Below are 21,469 nucleotides of genomic sequence, written 5' to 3' on the forward strand. Positions count from 1 at the left end.
AAATATATAAGCCACACTTTCATTCACTCGTTTGTATTATTGCTTACACGCACCTCCCTGAGTCAAACCTACCTTCTGATCTGGCCCAGTGGCATATTGACACACTTGCTACATAAAGTACTCAGGTTTCACTAAAACCACTGAAACATATACAATAGGCTCCTCCCCCCTGGGGCCAGGACTCCGCTGAAAGATGCTGCATCCTGTTTAAGTAAAGTACCGGTAATCTTTGCATTTAGTCCAGTTCATTTTAAATGATTATTAATTGTAGTGATTCATTTGTCAAAATGTCTCAGTGCTCTGGTGGAGATGTTGGCACCAGTTAAACAGCTTTCAGGTGCTTCTTCAGACTGACTAAATATCGCAGTCCAAATTGAGCGCTACATTGAATTTGAGTACAGAGCCTACAGCCTGCAGGGGGCAGTGTGGTCTCACCTGACCCAGTCACCCACGACCCGAAAGGGAACAAGCGGTAGAAAATGGATGGATGGATGGAGACTGCAGGACGCATGGTGGTTTCACCTGACAGACTGCAGGACGCATGGTGGTTTCACCTGACAGACTGCAGGACGCATGGTGGTTTCACCTGACATAGTGCAGGGGGCATGGTGGTTTCACCTGACATAGTGCAGGGGGCATGGTGGTTTCACCTGACAGACTGCAGGGGGCATGGTGGTTTCACCTGACAGACTGCAGGACGCATGGTGGTTTCACCTGACAGACTGCAGGACGCATGGTGGTTTCACCTGACAGACTGCAGGACGCATGGTGGTTTCACCTGACAGACTGCAGGACGCATGGTGGTTTCACCTGACATAGTGCAGGGGGCATGGTGGTTTCACCTGACAGACTGCAGGACGCATGGTGGTTTCACCTGACAGACTGCAGGACGCATGGTGGTTTCACCTGACAGACTGCAGGACGCATGGTGGTTTCACCTGACATAGTGCAGGGGGCATGGTGGTTTCACCTGACATAGTGCAGGGGGCATGGTGGTTTCACCTGACATAGTGCAGGGGGCATGGTGGTTTCACCTGACAGACTGCAGGGGGCATGGTGGTTTCACCTGACAGACTGCAGGGGGCATGGTGGTTTCACCTGACAGACTGCAGGGGGCATGGTGGTTTCACCTGACAGACTGCAGGGGGCATGGTGGTTTCACCTGACAGACTGCAGGACGCATGGTGGTTTCACCTGACAGACTGCAGGACGCATGGTGGTTTCACCTGACATAGTGCAGGGGGCATGGTGGTTTCACCTGACATAGTGCAGGGGGCATGGTGGTTTCACCTGACAGACTGCAGGGGGCATGGTGGTTTCACCTGACAGACTGCAGGACGCATGGTGGTTTCACCTGACAGACTGCAGGACGCATGGTGGTTTCACCTGACAGACTGCAGGACGCATGGTGGTTTCACCTGACAGACTGCAGGACGCATGGTGGTTTCACCTGACAGAGTGCAGGGGGCATGGTGGTTTCACCTGACATAGTGCAGGGGGCATGGTGGTTTCACCTGACAGACTGCAGGGGGCATGGTGGTTTCACCTGACAGACTGCAGGGGGCATGGTGGTTTCACCTGACAGACTGCAGGGGGCATGGTGGTTTCACCTGACAGACTGCAGGGGGCATGGTGGTTTCACCTGACAGACTGCAGGACGCATGGTGGTTTCACCTGACATAGTGCAGGGGGCATGGTGGTTTCACCTGACAGACTGCAGGGGGCATGGTGGTTTCACCTGACAGACTGCAGGGGGCATGGTGGTTTCACCTGACAGACTGCAGGACGCATGGTGGTTTCACCTGACATAGTGCAGGGGGCATGGTGGTTTCACCTGACATAGTGCAGGGGGCATGGTGGTTTCACCTGACAGACTGCAGGGGGCAGTGTGGTTGGTCTCACCTGACAGACTGCAGGGGGCAGTGTGGTTGGTCTCACCTGACAGACTGCAGGACGCATGGTGGTTTCACCTGACAGACTGCAGGACGCATGGTGGTTTCACCTGACATAGTGCAGGGGGCATGGTGGTTTCACCTGACAGACTGCAGGGGGCATGGTGGTTTCACCTGACAGACTGCAGGACGCATGGTGGTTTCACCTGACAGACTGCAGGACGCATGGTGGTTTCACCTGACAGACTGCAGGACGCATGGTGGTTTCACCTGACAGACTGCAGGACGCATGGTGGTTTCACCTGACATAGTGCAGGGGGCATGGTGGTTTCACCTGACATAGTGCAGGGGGCATGGTGGTTTCACCTGACAGACTGCAGGACGCATGGTGGTTTCACCTGACAGACTGCAGGACGCATGGTGGTTTCACCTGACATAGTGCAGGGGGCATGGTGGTTTCACCTGACAGACTGCAGGACGCATGGTGGTTTCACCTGACAGACTGCAGGACGCATGGTGGTTTCACCTGACAGACTGCAGGACGCATGGTGGTTTCACCTGACATAGTGCAGGGGGCATGGTGGTTTCACCTGACATAGTGCAGGGGGCATGGTGGTTTCACCTGACAGACTGCAGGGGGCATGGTGGTTTCACCTGACAGACTGCAGGGGGCATGGTGGTTTCACCTGACAGACTGCAGGGGGCATGGTGGTTTCACCTGACAGACTGCAGGACGCATGGTGGTTTCACCTGACATAGTGCAGGGGGCAGTGTGGTTGGTCTCACCTGACAGACTGCAGGGGGCATGGTGGTTTCACCTGACAGACTGCAGGGGGCATGGTGGTTTCACCTGACAGAGTGCAGGGGGCATGGTGGTTTCACCTGACAGACTGCAGGACGCATGGTGGTTTCACCTGACAGACTGCAGGGGGCATGGTGGTTTCACCTGACAGACTGCAGGACGCATGGTGGTTTCACCTGACAGACTGCAGGGGGCAGTGTGGTTGGTCTCACCTGACAGACTGCAGGACGCATGGTGGTTTCACCTGACAGAGTGCAGGGGGCATGGTGGTTTCACCTGACAGACTGCAGGACGCATGGTGGTTTCACCTGACAGACTGCAGGGGGCAGTGTGGTTGGTCTCACCTGACAGACTGCAGGGGGCAGTGTGGATCATCCCGTAGAGCGGTCAGCTTCTCTGCTGAGGGTCCTGGATGGTTGTAGCTCAAGTCTAACACTCTCAGATGGGAGTGGGTGGAGCTTAGAGCTGAGGCCAGAGCAGTCCCGCCCCTTTCTGAGACCATACAGGCAGCCAGCCTAAAGACGCACAGCATTACACTCATGTGGACACAAGGGAAAGCTTTACGCTCATGTGGACACAGGGAGCAGCATATACTCATGTGGACACAAGAGACAGCGTTACACTCATGTGGACACAGGGGGCAGCGTTACACTCATGTGGACACAAGGGGGCAGAGTGCATCATGGGAGCGTCTCACCTGAGTCTCCAGTCCCTCACACAGCAGCTCCACTCCTGTGTCCTGGAGGTCATTGTGACTCAAATCTAAGTAAGTGAGACTGGAGGATGCGAGGGCTGAGGCCAGAGGAACACAGCAGTGAAGGGACAGCTTACAGAAGTTTAATCTGTAGAGACAAACGTTCAGGTCAGTTCTTTGCGGATGTACGTCACATTTAATATTGATCTTTTCTGAACTCACAAAGCTTTATTTGAAACTTTAACGACAGGCAGCAGTCTCAGGAGAACTGCTGACATGCCACTCATCTCTGAACCACTTCCTGAAGTACTCCTCCTTCTGCGGGTCAGTGAACCCTTGCACCTCTGTCACCATGGAGATTCTCCGCTCTGGGATCTCACAGGACCCCTCGGGGCGTGTGGTTATCCAGAGGTGAGCGGAGGGAAGCAGGTGCCCCCTGATGAGGTTTACCAGCAGCATGTTCAATGAGACGGACTCTGTGGGGTCGCTCAGGACCCGGGTTCGGACGAAGTCCAGAGGAAGTCTGCACTCGTCCAGACCGTCAAGGATGAAGAGCACCTGGAGCTGGTCAAAGCTGCAGAGATCTTTGGATGGACTGAAGAAGTGGTGCAGCAGCTTCACCAGGCTGAACTGTATGTTTCTGAGCACATTGAGCTCTCTGAAAGTGAACAGGAACAGCAGCTGGACGTCCTGGTGGGCCCTGCCTTCAGCCCAGTCCAGACTGAACTTCTGAGTCAGCACTGTTTTCCCCATGCCGGCCACGCCCTTCATCAGCACCGCTCTGATTGGCTCTGGTGAATGTGGGCAGCCTTTAAACATGTCTTCACATGAGATGTTTTTCTCTGGAGCAGCCGCTCTCTTGGACGCACTCTCCAAATGTGTGAACTCATGTTCCTGTTTGAACTCTGAGGCCCCGCCCTCTGTGAGGTAGAGCTCTGTGTAGAGCTGGGTCAGGGAGGCTCCTGGTTTAGCCACGCCCTCAAACACACTGCTGAACCTCTTTAGCAGATGAGACTTCAGTTTATCCGTGCAAACCTCAACCCTGCACTCTGAGAGAAGACAGAGGACAGCGCTTAGCTCCAAATCAGAAGGAGAGGTTAACATCATATTCTTCAGAGTTCTTACTGTCCGGCAGAGACTGGGCTAGATGCTCCTCTTCAGGAAATACAGGGTGATATAAAGAACCTCTCTACTGCTCTGCTCCTCTGCTGTTGGACAAATGTCAGGACGTCTTCTTCCAGACGCTGGGACAGAAACAAACACAGTCAAACCGAGAAGGCGTCTGGGGAAAAGCCTTTTACAATGGGCTAATAATTATAATCGAATTATAGTCTAACAAACATTAATTGTGGGAGATTATGAAAGACAGGCCGCGAAATAGACGGGGGCCCGGGGCCCGTAGCCCCTCAAATTGCCGGCGGGCACTGGGTTTGGAGGGGGCCCGCCGTGCCCCTGTATCGAAATTCCTCAAAAAAAAATCAAGATCCATCCATCCATTTTCTACCGCTTGTTCCCTTTCGGGGTCACAGGTGACTGGAGCCTATCCCAGTGACTTCGGGCCTTAGGCGGGGTACACCCTGGACAGTGGCCAACTTGTCGCAGGGCCAACACAGAGACATAGACATTACAGACAGTTCACGCTCACATTCATTCACTAGGGCCAATTTAGAGTCACCAATTTTACCTAACACATACATGCCTTTGGACGGTGGGAGGAAGCCGGAGAACCCGGAGAGAACCCACGGTAACACGGGGAGAAGAATGATAGGGACAGGCAGAATATGGAGTGGTGGGACACACCTTTCCACTGCATCAGTCTGACAGGAGCAGGATTATTGTACTGCACCGTGTGTTTGGCCTTTCCTCAATAGGGATACAAGGCACAGGTATTTATTTCACAAGCTTTGATATAACAGAACTCTTACAAGCTACTATTTTAACAATACTGATACTTGGTTTGTTCCCTGACAAGAAGATTATGATTCAAATTGTTTTACATGCTGATAACGAGGTTTAAAACAACAAATTTGTCTTGTTCTTATGACGCCACAATGCCACGCGCGCTCCTGGGCCCCTGAAATTGCTGGGGGGACCCTAACTTTTTTAGATAGGGGGCCCGTCTGGCCCCTAACTTTGAAAATCTATTTCTCAGCCTGAAAGAACTCTGTTCTTTCAGGCTGTTTCGTAAAGTTAATCATCCCTAAAATAGCCTTTTTATAAATGTGTGTGATACAGTGCTTTACACTGAAGTAGAGAAGCTGAGTGTGGGTCTGGGACAGGAGCGTTGAGCTGAGGCGCAGAGGGGCCACAAAAAACTCATCATTATTCACTTTATTCCAGAGGTCCATCTGAGCGCCACCATCCGACCTAATCCTCCTTCCGGTTGTATTAGTTCACCTTGGGCTGTGACCTCCATAGAAGATAAGTTCTCCATAGAAGCCATTTTCAGGTTCAGAGAATCAGTGCATTGTTGCCGAGTTGGTCACATGAAAATTGGATATTTTACACAAATCCATCAACTTTATATTAAATTTTAGCGGCAAGACTTTTTCCTCGTTCTCTTTAAGTGAGTTCACAATGAAAGTTCTGATCCGAGCCAAAATGAGGCAAAAGTGGACAGAGCGGAATAAGGTGACTATGAACAGTGATTTTTGAACTTTAAGCTGCTACCTTTTCCCATGCTTTGAACCCTGCGGTCATTACAACGGTGCGGCTACTTTATAGCTTTTCACTGGCTAACGGCCACCGGGGGGCACTCTAACAGGAAGCACAAGCGTTTGACACACTGTAGAAGAAGACTTCGGTGGAAGCGCTGTTCTGTATGTTAAGCTTCAAAATGCTGTGTGTTTTATTACAATCAAATTCATATTCACGGAGAAATTAGTCTAAGGAGGAACTGAATCTGGACGCATGGACTTACGTACTGCGGTCTGCATTCCTTAACCAGCCCCAAAGTGAAATGAGAATTTAATGGCCCAAACCAGAACCGCAGGAAGTCCCTGTGGGCCGCTGTGGGTCCTGCGGTTCAAAAGACAACCCGTTTTTTGTTTTTTTAAGATTTTGTACCCGTTGGCTTTATTGACAGGAAAGTAAAGTGAAATGGGGGAGGAGAGAGAAGGGAGGACATGTAGTAAATAGCCCGGAGTCTCGAATCAAACTCAACACTGCGGCCGGATGCACTCGGAGCCCGGCGTACGTGTGCTGTGCCTTAACCACCATCGGGCAGCACGTAGATGTACAATTTATTTTTCCTTTGTAAATTGCATTGGTGCGTCTTATATTCATGAGTGCGCTATAGCCTGAAAAAATTACGGAAAAAAAATTACGTGCACATTTAAACCACAATCCTCTTAGTTCTGGCCAATCAGAGCAGGGAATGCAGAGCGGTCACTTGCTTTGACAGTACATAGAAAAACCAGAGACGGATGTTATAACAGCTTCAAAAGTATTTGTAATTATGTAATTACTTAAGCTCCACCCTGGAAGAGGACGAGCAGACACAGGGTTGGCAGCACAGACACTAAGCTGCAAAATGATGTCCGACTGAGTCATATTCACAAAGAAACGAGTCTGATGAGGAAATTAATGAAGATACGCTTCAATGTGCAGGTGAAGCGTGGAAACAGGAGATCTCGGTCTGACTTAGATCTGACTGGAAGGTGAAGAATATCTTTGCGTGCGACACCAATCAGCCAATCACATCGCTTTATTCGGTGAAGTGAAGTTTTGTGCATCAGTGTGTGATGTTTTGATCAGAACAAAAACAGACTTGTAGCCCAGTGGTAGAGCGCTTGTCCTCTGATTCGAGGGGCGGCGGCTCTTGATGTTACGATAAGATAAGCCTTTATTAATTTGTCCCACAATAGGGAAATTTCAGAGTTGCAACACAGAGTAGGTATAGAAGTATAATAAAAAAGAACAGTTAACAGAAAAATCCCTTATACTCTTAATAGAAATAATAATAATAACACTCTTATTTACAGCTGGACAGAGAATATAATAGAGCGGTCAGATCCCCTGACCACAGGTTGCCTCAGGTGAATTCTACCAAACACTCAACCCGCCACGTCCCCAGAGTGTGCACTTGAGTGTGCACTTGAGTGTGCACTTGAGTGTGCACTTGAGTGTGCGCAGGAGTGGGCACTGGGGTGTGCGCTGGAGTGTGCGCAGGAGTGTGCACTGGAGTGTGCAGGAGTGGGCACTGGGGTGTGCACTGGGGTGCGCACTGAAGCGAGCACTGGGGTGCGCACTGGAGTGTGCAGGAGTGGGCACTGGAGTGCGCACTGGAGTGTGCAGGAGTGGGCACTGGGGTGTGCACTGGAGTGTGCACTGGAGTGTGAATGTGTGAGTGTTCCTCCATGTAAACGCTAAATAGATATATATTTTCATCCCTCAAATCAACTTTAAAAATACATAAATATAATCAACTGGCAGGCTAAAAAATGATAATATAACAGATAATACTCCTAGTGTAATAGTAAGCTGTGTTTACCTGGGTCATGCTCTGAACAGTGATTGGCTGGAGCAAACTTTCAGCAAAAGCAAAAATAAAACCTTATTAATCTGTGGAAATTATAATACAGACCTGCTAAATCAAACCAAACATAAATCTAAGAGTGATTGTCTCACTAAAGTACATATCTTCACCTTATATCCTAGGATTATCCAATGATATTAAGATAAGATAAGATAAGATAATCCTTTATTAATAATCTTCTTTACACTTTATGATGGTGGAAACAAAGACAAACACTAAAAGATGAACTGATGCTAAAAGACTGGGGTTCATGGACATATTTACAAGATTATATAACAAAATGGGAGAATCAATATCTTGGTGTCCAGCAGGGATCTGTTTTGGGTCCAAAGCTGTTTAACGTCAATGACCAATTTAAATACATACCATTTGCTGATTATACAAATATATTTTACTCCAATTATGATCATCTTATTAATGTTGTAAAGAATGAATTGGCCAAAAATCTAAATGTTGGATGGATAGAAACAAATTATATGTAAATCTTGGTAAAACAAAGATAATGTTCTTTGGTAACTGTATCAATTAAACTGGATCAAACATTTACATAAATAGCTTTTTTTGAAAGATCACATTTCTTGGAGTAATTGTATGTAACAAATTCAGTTGGAAGCCACACATTCGACACGTACAAAACAAAGTAGCTGCAAGTATTTCGGTAATACCAGCAGTAAAAACCTTCTCTTGAACATGAGCTTTTATTTTGTTGTATCTTAGTGAATATTTCAGTTTTGCTTAATAATTTGTCTTCATAAAATGGCTTGTAAATGACTTATTATTCATGTACAGGAAATTATCCATTAAAAAATATCTTATTTACATTTTTCTTCTTCTTGTCAAGTTTAAATTATCACTGTATTTTACAAGGAATGTATAAAAGTATCCTTCATCGATTGAAAAAAAAAATGATAAAAGAAAAATGATATAAAAGTGGCAGGTTTATTTGTATTATTCAGGAAATGCATCAGAAGCAAGTCTCGGCAAGTTCACTTTCACTTTTGTTTTTCACATAATCTGCTTTATTTCACCCGCAGAAGTTTCCCTAAAGTTCACCCTCAAGTTTGCTTTTGTACGACAGAAATACCGCCTTTAAAGGTCAAACTTACCTGACCTGTGGGAGCTGGAGGCGCGTGAGGGAGACGTTCAGGTTCAAACTGCGCAGATTCCGATGGGCGTGTCCGGGGCACGAGACAGCTGGATCGATCCTCCAGACGCATGCGCAGACGAGCCGCAGCTAAGAAAAGAACCCGCAGGCGGTGTGAAAACATCAGCAACAGCGCCAGTGTCGCGTGAGCGGATGAACGTGGTACAGCAGCCACACGTCACGGTTGAACTGACCAAAAGGTTTATGAACTAATACACAAAATGTTTAATTACAGTGTACCATGTTTATGAGAGATTTAATACAATTTTAAAAAACGTATATAATAATTACTGAACTATCTGTTTATATGTGCAATGTGTTTGAATTGATGCTTTTAAATAATAAATGAACACGTTTCATAATTGAACCCCGCAGGTGATTATTTTTGTCATAAGTTAATTGTATTTAAGTATCAGTGTCACACATTTCAAAGTTTGTACCTTTAGTTTGTAATATAATGGGAAATATTGCGGCTTCAACCCACTAAGTTTGTGTGAAAGCAGAAAAATTGTTCAAAATATAAATATTGAATTGCCATTTCACAATACAATGTAAATGAAATAATTATAATTTTACTCGTATTACATTTTTTCCCGGGTGGATATTACAGTTCAATAGTGGATCCTTATACGTCACTCGTGGTTACTCGGCGACAAATTAAATGGCTTATGACATCACTTCCTGCCTGTCGCCCGTTATTGTTGTTCATTTTGTTGCCGTGTCATAGTTTTAACTGCGTGTATTATGATTAAAATTTATTTTTTTTAAAATTTCATATTTCATCAAACCAAATGTAAAAAGACTTATTTACGCCGCACGTCTGGAACTAGGTACTCTTTGAAAACAAGAGATTCATCTGGTTAAAAACAACAAACTTTACTTCCACTTTTGTCATTTTTCTAGTGATACACAATAATCCACAGTCGCAGTAATTTGTCATTTTTTTTAATAAACCATAACTGTACATTCAAATATACAAACAGCAGCGGTGCAGTACTGTGTTGGCCCATCAGGGGTCACTTTTTCTTGTTCTCTTTGCAGGCCACGACGTATCTCTGCGCCACGTTGAGCGGAGGAGAATATCCGTCTGCGTACGAAGTGTCCTCGAACAGAACAGAGTAATCGTCCTGAGGCTGAAACGGGACGATTCAAGTTAAAAGGAAATCAGCAAAATAAATAGTTTTGATAATGTGGTATAAAATATATCGCCCCCTTCTGGACACTCTAAGTATGAACCCCATCGAGCTAGAGATGACTTTCTTATCGCCTCCTCTCTCTCTCTCCCTTCAGCCTCGCCTCCTCTCTCTCTCTCTCTCCCTTCAGCCTCGCCTCCTCTCTCTCTCCCTTCAGCCTCGCCTCCTCTCTCTCTCTCTCTCCCTTCAGCCTCGCCTCCTCTCTCTCTCCCTTCAGCCTCGCCTCCTCTCTCTCTCCCTTCAGCCTCGCCTCCTCTCTCTCTCCCTTCAGCCTCGCCTCCTCTCTCTCTCTCCCTTCAGCCTCGCCTCCTCTCTCTCTCCCTTCAGCCTCGCCTCCTCTCTCTCTCTCTCCCTTCAGCCTCGCCTCCTCTCTCTCTCTCTCCCTTCAGCCTCGCCTCCTCTCTCTCCCTTCAGCCTCGCCTCCTCTCTCTCTCTCCCTTCAGCCTCGCCTCCTCTCTCTCCCTTCAGCCTCGCCTCCTCTCTCTCTCCCTTCAGCCTCGCCTCCTCTCTCTCTCTCTCTCCCTTCAGCCTCGCCTCCTCTCTCTCTCTCTCTCTCCCTTCAGCCTCGCCTCCTCTCTCTCTCTCTCCCTTCAGCCTCGCCTCCTCTCTCTCTCTCTCCCTTCAGCCTCGCCTCCTCTCTCTCCCTTCAGCCTCGCCTCCTCTCTCTCTCTCCCTTCAGCCTCGCCTCCTCTCTCTCTCTCCCTTCAGCCTCGCCTCCTCTCTCTCTCTCCCTTCAGCCTCGCCTCCTCTCTCTCTCCCTTCAGCCTCGCCTCCTCTCTCTCTCCCTTCAGCCTCGCCTCCTCTCTCTCCCTTCAGCCTCGCCTCCTCTCTCTCTCTCCCTTCAGCCTCGCCTCCTCTCTCTCTCTCCCTTCAGCCTCGCCTCCTCTCTCTCTCTCTCCCTTCAGCCTCGCCTCCTCTCTCTCTCTCTCCCTTCAGCCTCGCCTCCTCTCTCTCTCTCTCCCTTCAGCCTCGCCTCCTCTCTCTCTCTCTCCCTTCAGCCTCGCCTCCTCTCTCTCTCTCTCCCTTCAGCCTCGCCTCCTCTCTCTCTCTCTCCCTTCAGCCTCGCCTCCTCTCTCTCTCTCTCCCTTCAGCCTCGCCTCCTCTCTCTCTCTCTCCCTTCAGCCTCGCCTCCTCTCTCTCTCTCTCCCTTCAGCCTCGCCTCCTCTCTCTCTCTCTCCCTTCAGCCTCGCCTCCTCTCTCTCTCTCTCCCTTCAGCCTCGCCTCCTCTCTCTCTCCCTTCAGCCTCGCCTCCTCTCTCTCCCCCTTCAGCCTCGCCTCCTCTCTCTCCCCCTTCAGCCTCGCCTCCTCTCTCTCCCCCCCTTCAGCCTCGCCTCCTCTCTCTCCCCCTTCAGCCTCCTCTCTCTCCCCCTTCAGCCTCGCCTCCTCTCTCTCTCTCCCTCTCCCTTCAGCCTCGCCTCCTCTCTCTCTCCCTCTCCCTTCAGCCTCGCCTCCTCTCTCTCTCTCCCTCTCCCTTCAGCCTCGCCTCCTCTCTCGCTCCCTTCAGCCTCGCCTCCTCTCTCGCTCCCTTCAGCCTCGCCTCCTCTCTCGCTCCCTTCAGCCTCGCCTCCTCTCTCGCTCCCTTCAGCCTCGCCTCCTCTCTCGCTCCCTTCAGCCTCGCCTCCTCTCTCGCTCCCTTCAGCCTCGCCTCCTCTCTCGCTCCCTTCAGCCTCGCCTCCTCTCTCTCTCCCTTCAGCCTCGCCTCCTCTCTCTCTCCCTTCAGCCTCGCCTCCTCTCCCTCTCCCTTCAGCCTCGCCTCCTCTCCCTCTCCCTTCAGCCTCGCCTCCTCTCTCCCCCTTCAGCCTCGCCTCCTCTCTCTCCCTCTTCCTTCAGCCTCGCCTCCTCTCTCTCCCTCTCCCTTCAGCCTCGCCTCCTCTCTCTCCCTCTCCCTTCAGCCTCGCCTCCTCTCTCGCTCCCTTCAGCCTCGCCTCCTCTCTCGCTCCCTTCAGCCTCGCCTCCTCTCTCTCTCTCTCCCTCTCCCTTCAGCCTCGCCTCCTCTCTCTCTCTCCCTCTCCCTTCAGCCTCGCCTCCTCTCTCGCTCCCTTCAGCCTCGCCTCCTCTCTCGCTCCCTTCAGCCTCGCCTCCTCTCTCGCTCCCTTCAGCCTCGCCTCCTCTCTCGCTCCCTTCAGCCTCGCCTCCTCTCTCGCTCCCTTCAGCCTCGCCTCCTCTCTCGCTCCCTTCAGCCTCGCCTCCTCTCTCGCTCCCTTCAGCCTCGCCTCCTCTCTCGCTCCCTTCAGCCTCGCCTCCTCTCTCGCTCCCTTCAGCCTCGCCTCCTCTCTCGCTCCCTTCAGCCTCGCCTCCTCTCTCTCTCCCTTCAGCCTTGCCTCCTCTCCCTCTCCCTTCAGCCTCGCCTCCTCTCTCTCCCCCTTCAGCCTCGCCTCCTCTCTCTCCCTCTCCCTTCAGCCTCGCCTCCTCTCTCTCCCTCTCCCTTCAGCCTCGCCTCCTCTCTCTCCCTCTCCCTTCAGCCTCGCCTCCTCTCTCGCTCCCTTCAGCCTCGCCTCCTCTCTCGCTCCCTTCAGCCTCGCCTCCTCTCTCGCTCCCTTCAGCCTCGCCTCCTCTCTCTCTCCCTTCAGCCTCGCCTCCTCTCCCTCTCCCTTCAGCCTCGCCTCCTCTCTCTCCCCCTTCAGCCTCGCCTCCTCTCTCTCCCCCTTCAGCCTCGCCGCCTCTCTCTCTCCCTTCAGCCTCGCCTCCTCTCTCTCTCCCCCTTCAGCCTCGCCTCCTCTCTCTCCCTCTCCCTTCAGCCTCGCCTCCTCTCTCTCTCCCTTCAGCCTCGCCTCCTCTCTCGCTCCCTTCAGCCTCGCCTCCTCTCTCGCTCCCTTCAGCCTCGCCTCCTCTCTCTCTCCCTTCAGCCTCGCCTCCTCTTTCTCTCCCCCTTCAGCCTTAAGTGGTTCTGACACAATAAAAATGCAGTGCCGTCCGTGTATGCGCGTGCACAGTGAAATCACCCTGTGCGGCGGCGCGTGGATCAGCGCTCGGTAGAAGCAGGTGGTCTGAGGATACAGGGCCAGGACCAGCTGCTCTTTGCTGAACAGCGCCTCCGGGTCGGTCTCGGGGTTCGCCTTCCACTGCGGCAGAGGAATGATCCTGCGCCGGCTCAGAGTGTGTCTCCTGAAACGCAAACAGAGGCTCAGACGTGTGACGGAGAAGTTTGATTCTGAACGTGATTTCACTCACTCTTTGCCTTCTTCATCAATGTCGTCCACTTCATATCTAAACACAGGGAAAAAATATTAAAACAGTGGTTCAATTTATGCAGGTGGAAGAATGGATGGACTAAAGCGGGTCTAAAGCAGGTCTAAAGCGGGACTAAAGCGGGACTAAAGCGGGACTAAAGCGGGACTAAAGCAGGACTAAAGCGGGTCCAGTACTTGTTGGTGGAGTGACTGTAGCTGACGACTTCTGCGAGGATCCACTGCTCGTCTCCGTCCACAGCTTTGACTCGAGCGGCAACTTTATCTCCCTGTTTTGCCACGTAATCCGAACTCGCAGGAATCGCACCACACAGAGGAGGAGGACTGTAACGAGAACCAGGACTGAACCAGGACTGGACCAGGACTGGACCAGGACTGAACCAGGACTGGACCAGGACTGGACCAGGACTGAACCAGGACTGAACCAGGACTGTCTGGACCAGGACTGTCTGGACCAGGACTGTCTGGACCAGGACTGTCTGGACCAGGACTGAACCAGGACTGAACCAGGACTGAACCAGGCTGACCAAGCTGTTCCTGTTTACGCTAACTTTAGCCACGTCTCACACAAACTTGGAATTAATACACGTCTTTTTGTGAGTAAAAAGTATGATTCAAGAGGATTTAGATCAGATTTAGGAAGAGAGTTATGTTTCCATGATGTCAACAAATCATTTCAAATGGAAAACGGCAAAGAGAAGATATGGAGTGAGTTTGCTGAAGTGAATCATGATCATAATCAAACCTTATATACATCTCTATATAAATACATATAAATACACCGTTTAGAGGTACTATTCTGTATAAATAGTTTTAGTCTTTTGAATGCAGATATTTGAAAGTTTGAGAGCTTTTGACAGCGTTGAGAAGTAACTTTAAGTATGTATTCAGATTATAATTTAGTATTTAGTGTAAGTGAGAAAGGTGGAAAACACAGTTCTTTTAGTGAGACTTGTGAGTTTTTCCTTCAGAATACAGAGCTGTGACTAGACCAGGACTAAACAGGGACTAAACCAGGACCAGGACTGACCTCTCTCCGGGTTTTCCGATCCACAGCGGGAGCGTCATGGCCGACTGTTGCAGCAGCGTCATCAAGACTCCGCGACGCATCGTCTTCCTCGGCGGGTCACTGTCGCTGTAGACGCCGGCCATCTTCGCCGCTATAACACGAGAGAAGCGGGTCAGGAGTTGGTCTGAACCGGGTCTGAAGCGGGTCAGAAGCTGGTCTGAAGCGGGTCAGGAGTCGTTCGGAAGCGGGACTCGTTTTTGATCATAACCTTCAGATTCTTACCTATCCGTCTTTCCTCCATAAGCGACTTGATTTCTGCAATTTTGTCCAGCGCATGTCGTAGAATACTGAGGACAAGGAACAGGAGAAAGCATTATTTTAACAAACAGTGCATCAGATGCCCTCCCTGTGCATCAGATGCCCTCCCACCTGCACTCTGCCTCTGCATCGGCTTTAGCTGTGGTGTAAAGTCCTCGCAGTTTGGTCCGATAATACGGTGACGCTGGAACAGACAGAAAACAATTACTTTAAACCAGAATTGGTTCAACAAGAAACTTGTCCAAGAACTTCAACATTTGATCTAAAAAAAAGAGAGCAGAGCTTCAGATGAACGAGGGCTCTAATCTAAAACAGAGAGAGCAGAGCTTCAGATGAACGAGGGCTCTAATCTAAAACAGAGAGAGCAGAGCTTCAGATGAACGAGGGCTCTAATCTAAAACAGAGAGAGCAGAGCTTCAGATGAACGAGGGCTCTAATCTAAAACAGAGCAGAGCTTCAGATGAACGAGGGCTCTAATCTAAAACAGAGAGAGCAGAGCTTCAGATGAACGAGGGCTCTAATCTAAAACAGAGAGAGCAGAGCTTCAGATGAACGAGGGCTCTAATCTAAAACAGAGAGAGCAGAGCTTCAGATGAATGAGGGCTCTAATCTAAAACAGAGAGCAGAGCTTCAGATGAATGAGGGCTCTAATCTAAAACAGAGAGAGCAGAGCTTCAGATGAACGAGGGCTCTAATCTAAAACAGAGAGAGCAGAGCTTCAGATGAACGAGGGCTCTAATCTAAAACAGAGAGAGCAGAGCTTCAGATGAACGAGGGCTCTAATCTAAAACAGAGAGAGCAGAGCTTCAGATGAATGAGGGCTCTAATCTAAAACAGAGAGAGCAGAGCTTCAGATGAACGAGGGCTCTAATCTAAAACAGAGAGCAGAGCTTCAGATGAACGAGGGCTCTAATCTAAAACAGAGAGAGCAGAGCTTCAGATAATCTAAAACAGAGAGAGCAGAGCTTCAGATGAACGAGGGCTCTAATCTAAAACAGAGAGCAGAGCTTCAGATGAATGAGGGCTCTAATCTAAAACAGAGAGAGCAGAGCTTCAGATGAATGAGGGCTCTAATCTAAAACAGAGAGCAGAGCTTCAGATGAACGAGGGCTCTAATCTAAAACAGAGAGAGCAGAGCTTCAGATGAACGAGGGCTCTAATCTAAAACAGAGAGAGCAGAGCTTCAGATAATCTAAAACAGAGAGAGCAGAGCTTCAGATGAATGAGGGCTCTAATCTAAAACAGAGAGAGCAGAGCTTCAGATGAATGAGGGCTCTCTGGCCGTGACCAGCAGAGGAGCTGCTGCAACGCTACGCAGAGTGCAGTGGGTGTGCGTAATATTATATATATTTAATAATTATGGGAAACTGGGCCAGACCAAATTGCTTGGCGGTCCGGACTTGGCCCGCGGGCCGCCTATTAGAGGCCCCTGCAGCAGGCCCAGCAAAGATCAGAGATGAGAACCTTTATTTGTGCCGCAATCGGGAAATTCCAGTGTTACTGATGAAAAATGCTCCAAAACCTTCTTAGGAATGTATATACACATAGTATTATAATACTATTATTATAGTATTATAATACTATTATTATAATACTATTGACATCAAAGACTTACTCTTGTTCTCAGTCTGCATTCGCTCATGTGTCTTCTGAATGTTCAGCAGGTTGTGTTCACTACGAGATCTCTCCTCCTGAAGACAAAGAAATGAGTTGTATAAACCAGCTCCAACTGAGTTGCTTATGTTGCAGACGGAAATCTTGTTGACGCGCTAGTGCTGAGGCAGTTCCTTAGTTTATAGCATCCTTTATTCATTACAATGTCTTTAATGTCATCATAACACTTATCAGTTACATCACAGACTGTGGTTGCCTGTCTAGCACCAGCACCAAGGTTCCCACCTAAATACCCTTTGCTCATGAGGCCAGAGCGCCACTTTGTGGCCGCTCCCAACACTATATATATAAGTGGTTTTAGCTCGTACACGAATTATAAACCAGGACTAAACCCGGAGGTACCTGAGTTTGTTTGATGAGCTGGTGGAGCTCTGAGAGCAGCTCCACGATCTTTGGATCCGCAGACATTTTATTCTCTGTGAATGAGAAAATAAAAATACGTATTTATTACTTGACAAAGCAATAGCGACATTTTTCTGGAGCTGCCCAGGTCCAATCAATTAAAACGAGACATCATTCAAATTCAGGTCCTTTTAGTTCAAACAGAGCAGTAACAATATTATTAGACATCAGCAAACAAAAACACAACGTTACAAATGTATGTTCAATTAAACAGTGAGAAGAACCAAGCCGAATTAACATTGGCTTTAATTTGTCCCGGAAAATTACTGCACATCATTTAAAATCACGTTGCTCATTTAGAAATTAGCAAATATTTTAATACATTCTGTAGATTATTGCAACACAATTGTGGTCAAAACAGTCATTGTATGCAGCGAATTACCCCCCATATCATCACAGACAAAGGATAGTGTTATGTGGCGTTAAAGTGCAATGTTTTAATCGTTTAATCTACCTTTGAGTCGTTTTGGTTTCATGCTTCATATATTTAGCTCGGGTGGCTAATGCTAACGTCTGCGCACAATAACAAACGCATTTATTTACGGAATCACGCGGATAAATCGTGCGTTTTCATGCATTTATCTCCGGTGCGGGAAACACACGGGCCCGCGCTTGTGCAGGGTTCAAACGGCGTTCTATTCCCACCTGCGCTGTTTGTGCTCGTTTAAGCTAGCTCCACGGCTAAAGTTAGCTCCTCGGCTAATGTAAGTTAGCTTAGCATCGGCCGCTTCCGTTCAGAGGTTTCCCTGCACTGCCCCCGCGTGGACACACTCTGACACACGTTATTTAGGTTGTTTAAAGGGATCTTTTAATTTATTGCTAAAAATCTTCAGCAACTTAATAGTACAACACAAAATATAATATATAAGTCTACAGCAGTTCCATTCAACAAAATACTTGCAATAATGGCATATTCATGTGCATATAACTGTTGTAAATAAGAGTGTTTACTTTACCACTATTATTATTATTTTGTCTTATGTTATCTTATTTTTATTTTTTCCCTCTATTCCTTATTATGAATACGAGAGGTTCTGTCTATAGGAGTTTTTGTTTATAAGAGTTTTTCTATTAAGAGTGTTTGTTTTTTTAAACCTTCCTGTAAGTTATCTATTATTTTACTCCTGTATCTACTGCGTTGCAACATGGAAATTTCCCCATTGTGTGGACAAATAAAGGCCTATCTTATCTGAAAGGCCTGCGGGCCAGATCAGGACCACAAAACAGTCTGATCCGGCTCAGAAATATGTTTGCGCTGGTTTAGTCCTGGTTTAATTCCGGGATAATCCTGGTTCAGACCTGGTTGGTTCTAGTCTAGTTTTAGGATTGTCACTTTTACAGAGCAATGTTGGTAAAGCTTTTAGTAGTTGTTGGGCGGCAGTGGTAGAGTGCTCAGTCAGAGCGGTCAGATCCACTGGCCCGCAGGTTGGCGGTGCGATCGCAGCTGCCTCATGTGAATACTGCCGTTGTGTCCTTGGGCAAGACACTTAACCCAACTTGCCCCCCAGTGTCTGCGTATATCTGGGGTGTGAATGTGTGTGTGAATGGGTGACTGGTTCCTTGATGTAAAGCGCTTTGAGTACCTTGACGGTAGAAAAGCGCTATATAAATGTGACCATTTAGTAGTGCTTCTACCTATTAGACATCGATACAGTTAAAAAAGCAAACATGTACATTCGATTACAAATAGATTCAAACTGGCTTATGTCCAGTAAATGTGCATATCTTTAAAGTTTGTCGTATTTCTTTACTCCAACAAGCAGGCGTGCAGGTCTACCAGCAGATGGCGCTGTTTGATGCTTTAGTTCATCTATTTAACCTTTTATTTAACCAGATTAAAAAAACTCATTGAGATAAAAAAAAAAAATCTCTTTTACAAACATTCCCTGAAGTTCACAGGACGGCTGAACCAGGTCTGAACTTGTTCACACAGTTTGAGACTTAATATAGACTTGGTCTAGTCCAGCTTCAGTTCTGGGTCTCACTCTAGTCCGGCTTTTGATGTGGTGAATATAAAAGTGAGTCTACATGAAGACTCCTTAAACTATTGTCCTACTGGAGCAATAATTTTGCATTTTATTCTATTTTTTTATTTGCAAAAGTCCATTTGTGGTTTAGACCTGGTTCTGTCCTGGTTCAGTCCTGGTTCAGTCCTGGTTCAGACCTGGTTCAGTCCTGGTTTAGACCTGGTTTCGACCTGGTTTGGATCTCTGTGACCTCAGTCTTATCTCTGTGTCATGTTGTTCTCGTGCAGAGTTCATTTTTTGTGAATTCAAACCAAAACAAACACATTCGACACGTTCAGTTTGACACTTTATCTGTGAGTTTGTGTTTTCTCTTTTTATACCAAATGTGACTCTCTAAAGTAAGACCAGACCCAAACCAGGTCTAAAACAGACCCAAACCAGGTCTAAAACAGATCCAAACCAGGTCTAAAACAGACCCAAACCAGGTCTAAAACAGACCCAAACAGACCCAAACCAGGTCTAAAACAGATCCAAACCAGGTCTAAAACAGATCCAAACCACATTTAAAGCCGCACTGTGTAACCTTTCTGCTGAGTCCACCGGCTGCTTGTCTACATGGAGACCTAGTTTGTCATCATTCTGAAACCCATGGATACAAGTTGTGGTAAATAATAGACATTTTCCAACTGTGGATACCCTGTAAAAAATGTTCTGAATTTAACTCTGCAGTTTATGAGTCATAGAGATTATAATGAGTCGTAACAAAATGTCCTTGACTTAATGTTAAAGTGTGACTAAAACAAAAATAAAATGACACATCAACCAACAAAAGAAACACTGTCATGACACGGATGAGTTTAGAATAAAAGTCCCATTTCGTCCAAAGTTCCGTCAAATTTGTCAATTTCCAAATTAAGTCAGTTTTTCCATTTGTCTGAAGTCTGAGTCATCTCGTCCTCCTTTTGTCCTTTTGTCTTTTTGTCCAGAGCACGTTCCAGAAGTATCCATCGACCACGACCACAACAGGAGTTTAGAAGCCCAAGTACAAAGCTCTAAAATTGCGTCGGTTTTTCTACTACAAAAGATTGAAGCTCAATTTTGGATTTAATCTCCATAAAGAGTGCAAGTTTGTAATATTCCCAAAACATTTCTCTAAATATTTCTCCTTTAGAAACTAAATATTATCAGGTTTTTTCCTCCATCATAAATGCTTATTGTCTGTCATAACCTTTTTTTTTTTAAACAAATAATTTAAAGTAAAATATTGTGTGGATAATCCCAGTTCATCCAGTGAAATGACACGGTGTTCCACTGAAACTTCTGGCGTGTTTGTTTATTATTATTGTCCAACACGTTTGTCTCCATGGAAACAGACAGACGCATCGATCTGACTTGCCCTGGCCTGGTAACATTTGGGTAGAGTGTGTGAGGGCTGTCGTGCGGAACGGTTCGAATCGGGCTAGAAGCGGTCGCCGCTCTGGTGTGTCGACAGTTGGAGGTTTTGGCTTCTGCCTCGTTCGGACAAATGAAAGCATGAAAACGTTATCGCCGTGGAGATAAAACCAAATCAGGCAAAGAATGATTAACAAGTGTCCCACAAACGGCAGCAGTGTCGACGTGGCAGAAGGAGAAGAAGAAGAAGGAGAAGAAGAAGAAGAAGGAGAAGAAGAAGAAGAAGGAGGAGGAGGAGAAGAAGAAGAAGGAGGAGAAGAAGGAGAAGAAGGAGAAGAAGAAGAAGAAGAAGAAGAAGAAGAAGAAGAAGAAGAAGAAGAAGAAGAAGAAGAAGAAGAAGAAGAAGAAGAAGAAGAAGAAGAAGAAGAAGAAGAAGAAGAAGAAGAAGAAGAAGAAGAAGAAGAAGAAGAAGAAGAAGAAGAAGAAGGAGAAGGAGAAGGAGAAGGAGAAGGAGAAGAAGAAGAAGAAGAAGAAGAAGAAGAAGAAGAAGAAGAAGAAGAAGAAGAAGAAGAAGAAGAAGAAGAAGAAGAAGACGAGTTTGTAGTGAAATCAGAGATAATGGTGCAGTTATGATCATAAATAGTCCTATAATAACAGTGACAGTGAACAACAGTGTAATAGGCTCAGGTGCAGCTGTGTGGGAGGGCATCTGACACACTTCCACTGCCCGATCCAGGTCAGGGCCGAGAGACAAACATCTGTGAACTTCAGACTTTTACACGTCTGCTCCAATCGTGACCTATTTTCACAACCTGGTGTAGTCCTGGTTTAGTCCTGGTTTAGTCCTGGTTTAGTCCTGCTTTAGTCCTGGTTGAGTCCTGGTTTAGTCCTACTTTAGTCCTGGTTGAGTCCTGGTTTAGTCCTGCTTTAGTCCTGGTTTATTCCTGGTTTAGTCCTGCTTTAGTCCTGGTTTAGACCTGGTTTAGTCCTACTTTAGTCCTGGTCTAGACCTGGTTTAGTCCTGTTTCAGTCCTGCTTTAGTCCTGGTTTAGTTCTGGTTTAGACCTGGTTTAGTCCTGGTTTAGTCCTCGTTTAGACCTGGTTTAGTTCTGGTTTGGTCTGTTGTTGGACAGTGTCTGTGACTCAAACTGTTTCTAAAGTAAATGTTGACAGTTTTTGACCAACATCATGACAGAAATCGGGCCTAAACCAGGACTAAACCCGGTTCAGTCCAGGACTAAGGTCTAAATGAGATCA

At 47.5% G+C, this 21,469-nt stretch overlaps 2 protein-coding genes across 3 annotated transcripts in view; one reads left to right on the forward strand and one right to left on the reverse strand.

The window, feature by feature from the left end:
• ifi35 (interferon-induced protein 35) overlaps nt 1–21,469 on the forward strand; it is a 342,343-nt gene that overhangs the window by 251,400 nt on the left and 69,474 nt on the right. The gene's annotated exons all lie outside the window — the stretch shown is intronic.
• On the reverse strand, nt 9,999–17,606 carry sgf29 (SAGA complex associated factor 29). 2 transcript variants are annotated; one of them, XM_072442741.1, is made up of 10 exons: nt 17,499–17,606; nt 16,794–16,867; nt 16,393–16,468; nt 14,889–14,961; nt 14,742–14,806; nt 14,481–14,610; nt 13,628–13,774; nt 13,434–13,469; nt 13,205–13,367; nt 9,999–10,202 (listed from the first exon to the last, which is right to left on the reverse strand). In XM_072442741.1, exons 2-10 carry the CDS (start codon nt 16,857–16,859, stop codon nt 10,086–10,088), a joined length of 873 nt encoding a protein of 290 aa, XP_072298842.1. In that variant the 5' UTR covers nt 16,860–16,867; nt 17,499–17,606; the 3' UTR covers nt 9,999–10,085. The 2 variants fall into 2 exon arrangements, with proteins under 2 accessions (XP_072298842.1, XP_072298841.1); XM_072442740.1 differs by having other exon boundaries at nt 17,308–17,554.

The sequence above is a fragment of the Eucyclogobius newberryi genome, unplaced genomic scaffold, assembly GCF_026437365.1.
Source record: "Eucyclogobius newberryi isolate DKJ021-1_F unplaced genomic scaffold, fEucNew1.0.hap1 SCAF_13, whole genome shotgun sequence".
Lineage (NCBI taxonomy): Eukaryota > Metazoa > Chordata > Actinopteri > Gobiiformes > Gobiidae > Eucyclogobius > Eucyclogobius newberryi.

Bases quoted from the DNA above. Each gene is read 5' to 3' on its own strand.
- sgf29 (XM_072442740.1), bottom strand. From the start codon at position 17,329: ATGAAACCAAAACGACTCAAAG. The intron at 16,868-17,307 runs GTAGATTAAACG...TCTCATTCACAG, and splicing joins GAAACCAAAACGACTCAAAG to AGAATAAAATGTCTGCGGAT. The intron at 10,203-13,204 runs GTGATTTCACTG...GTCCCGTTTCAG, and splicing joins TCCACGCGCCGCCGCACAGG to CCTCAGGACGATTACTCTGT.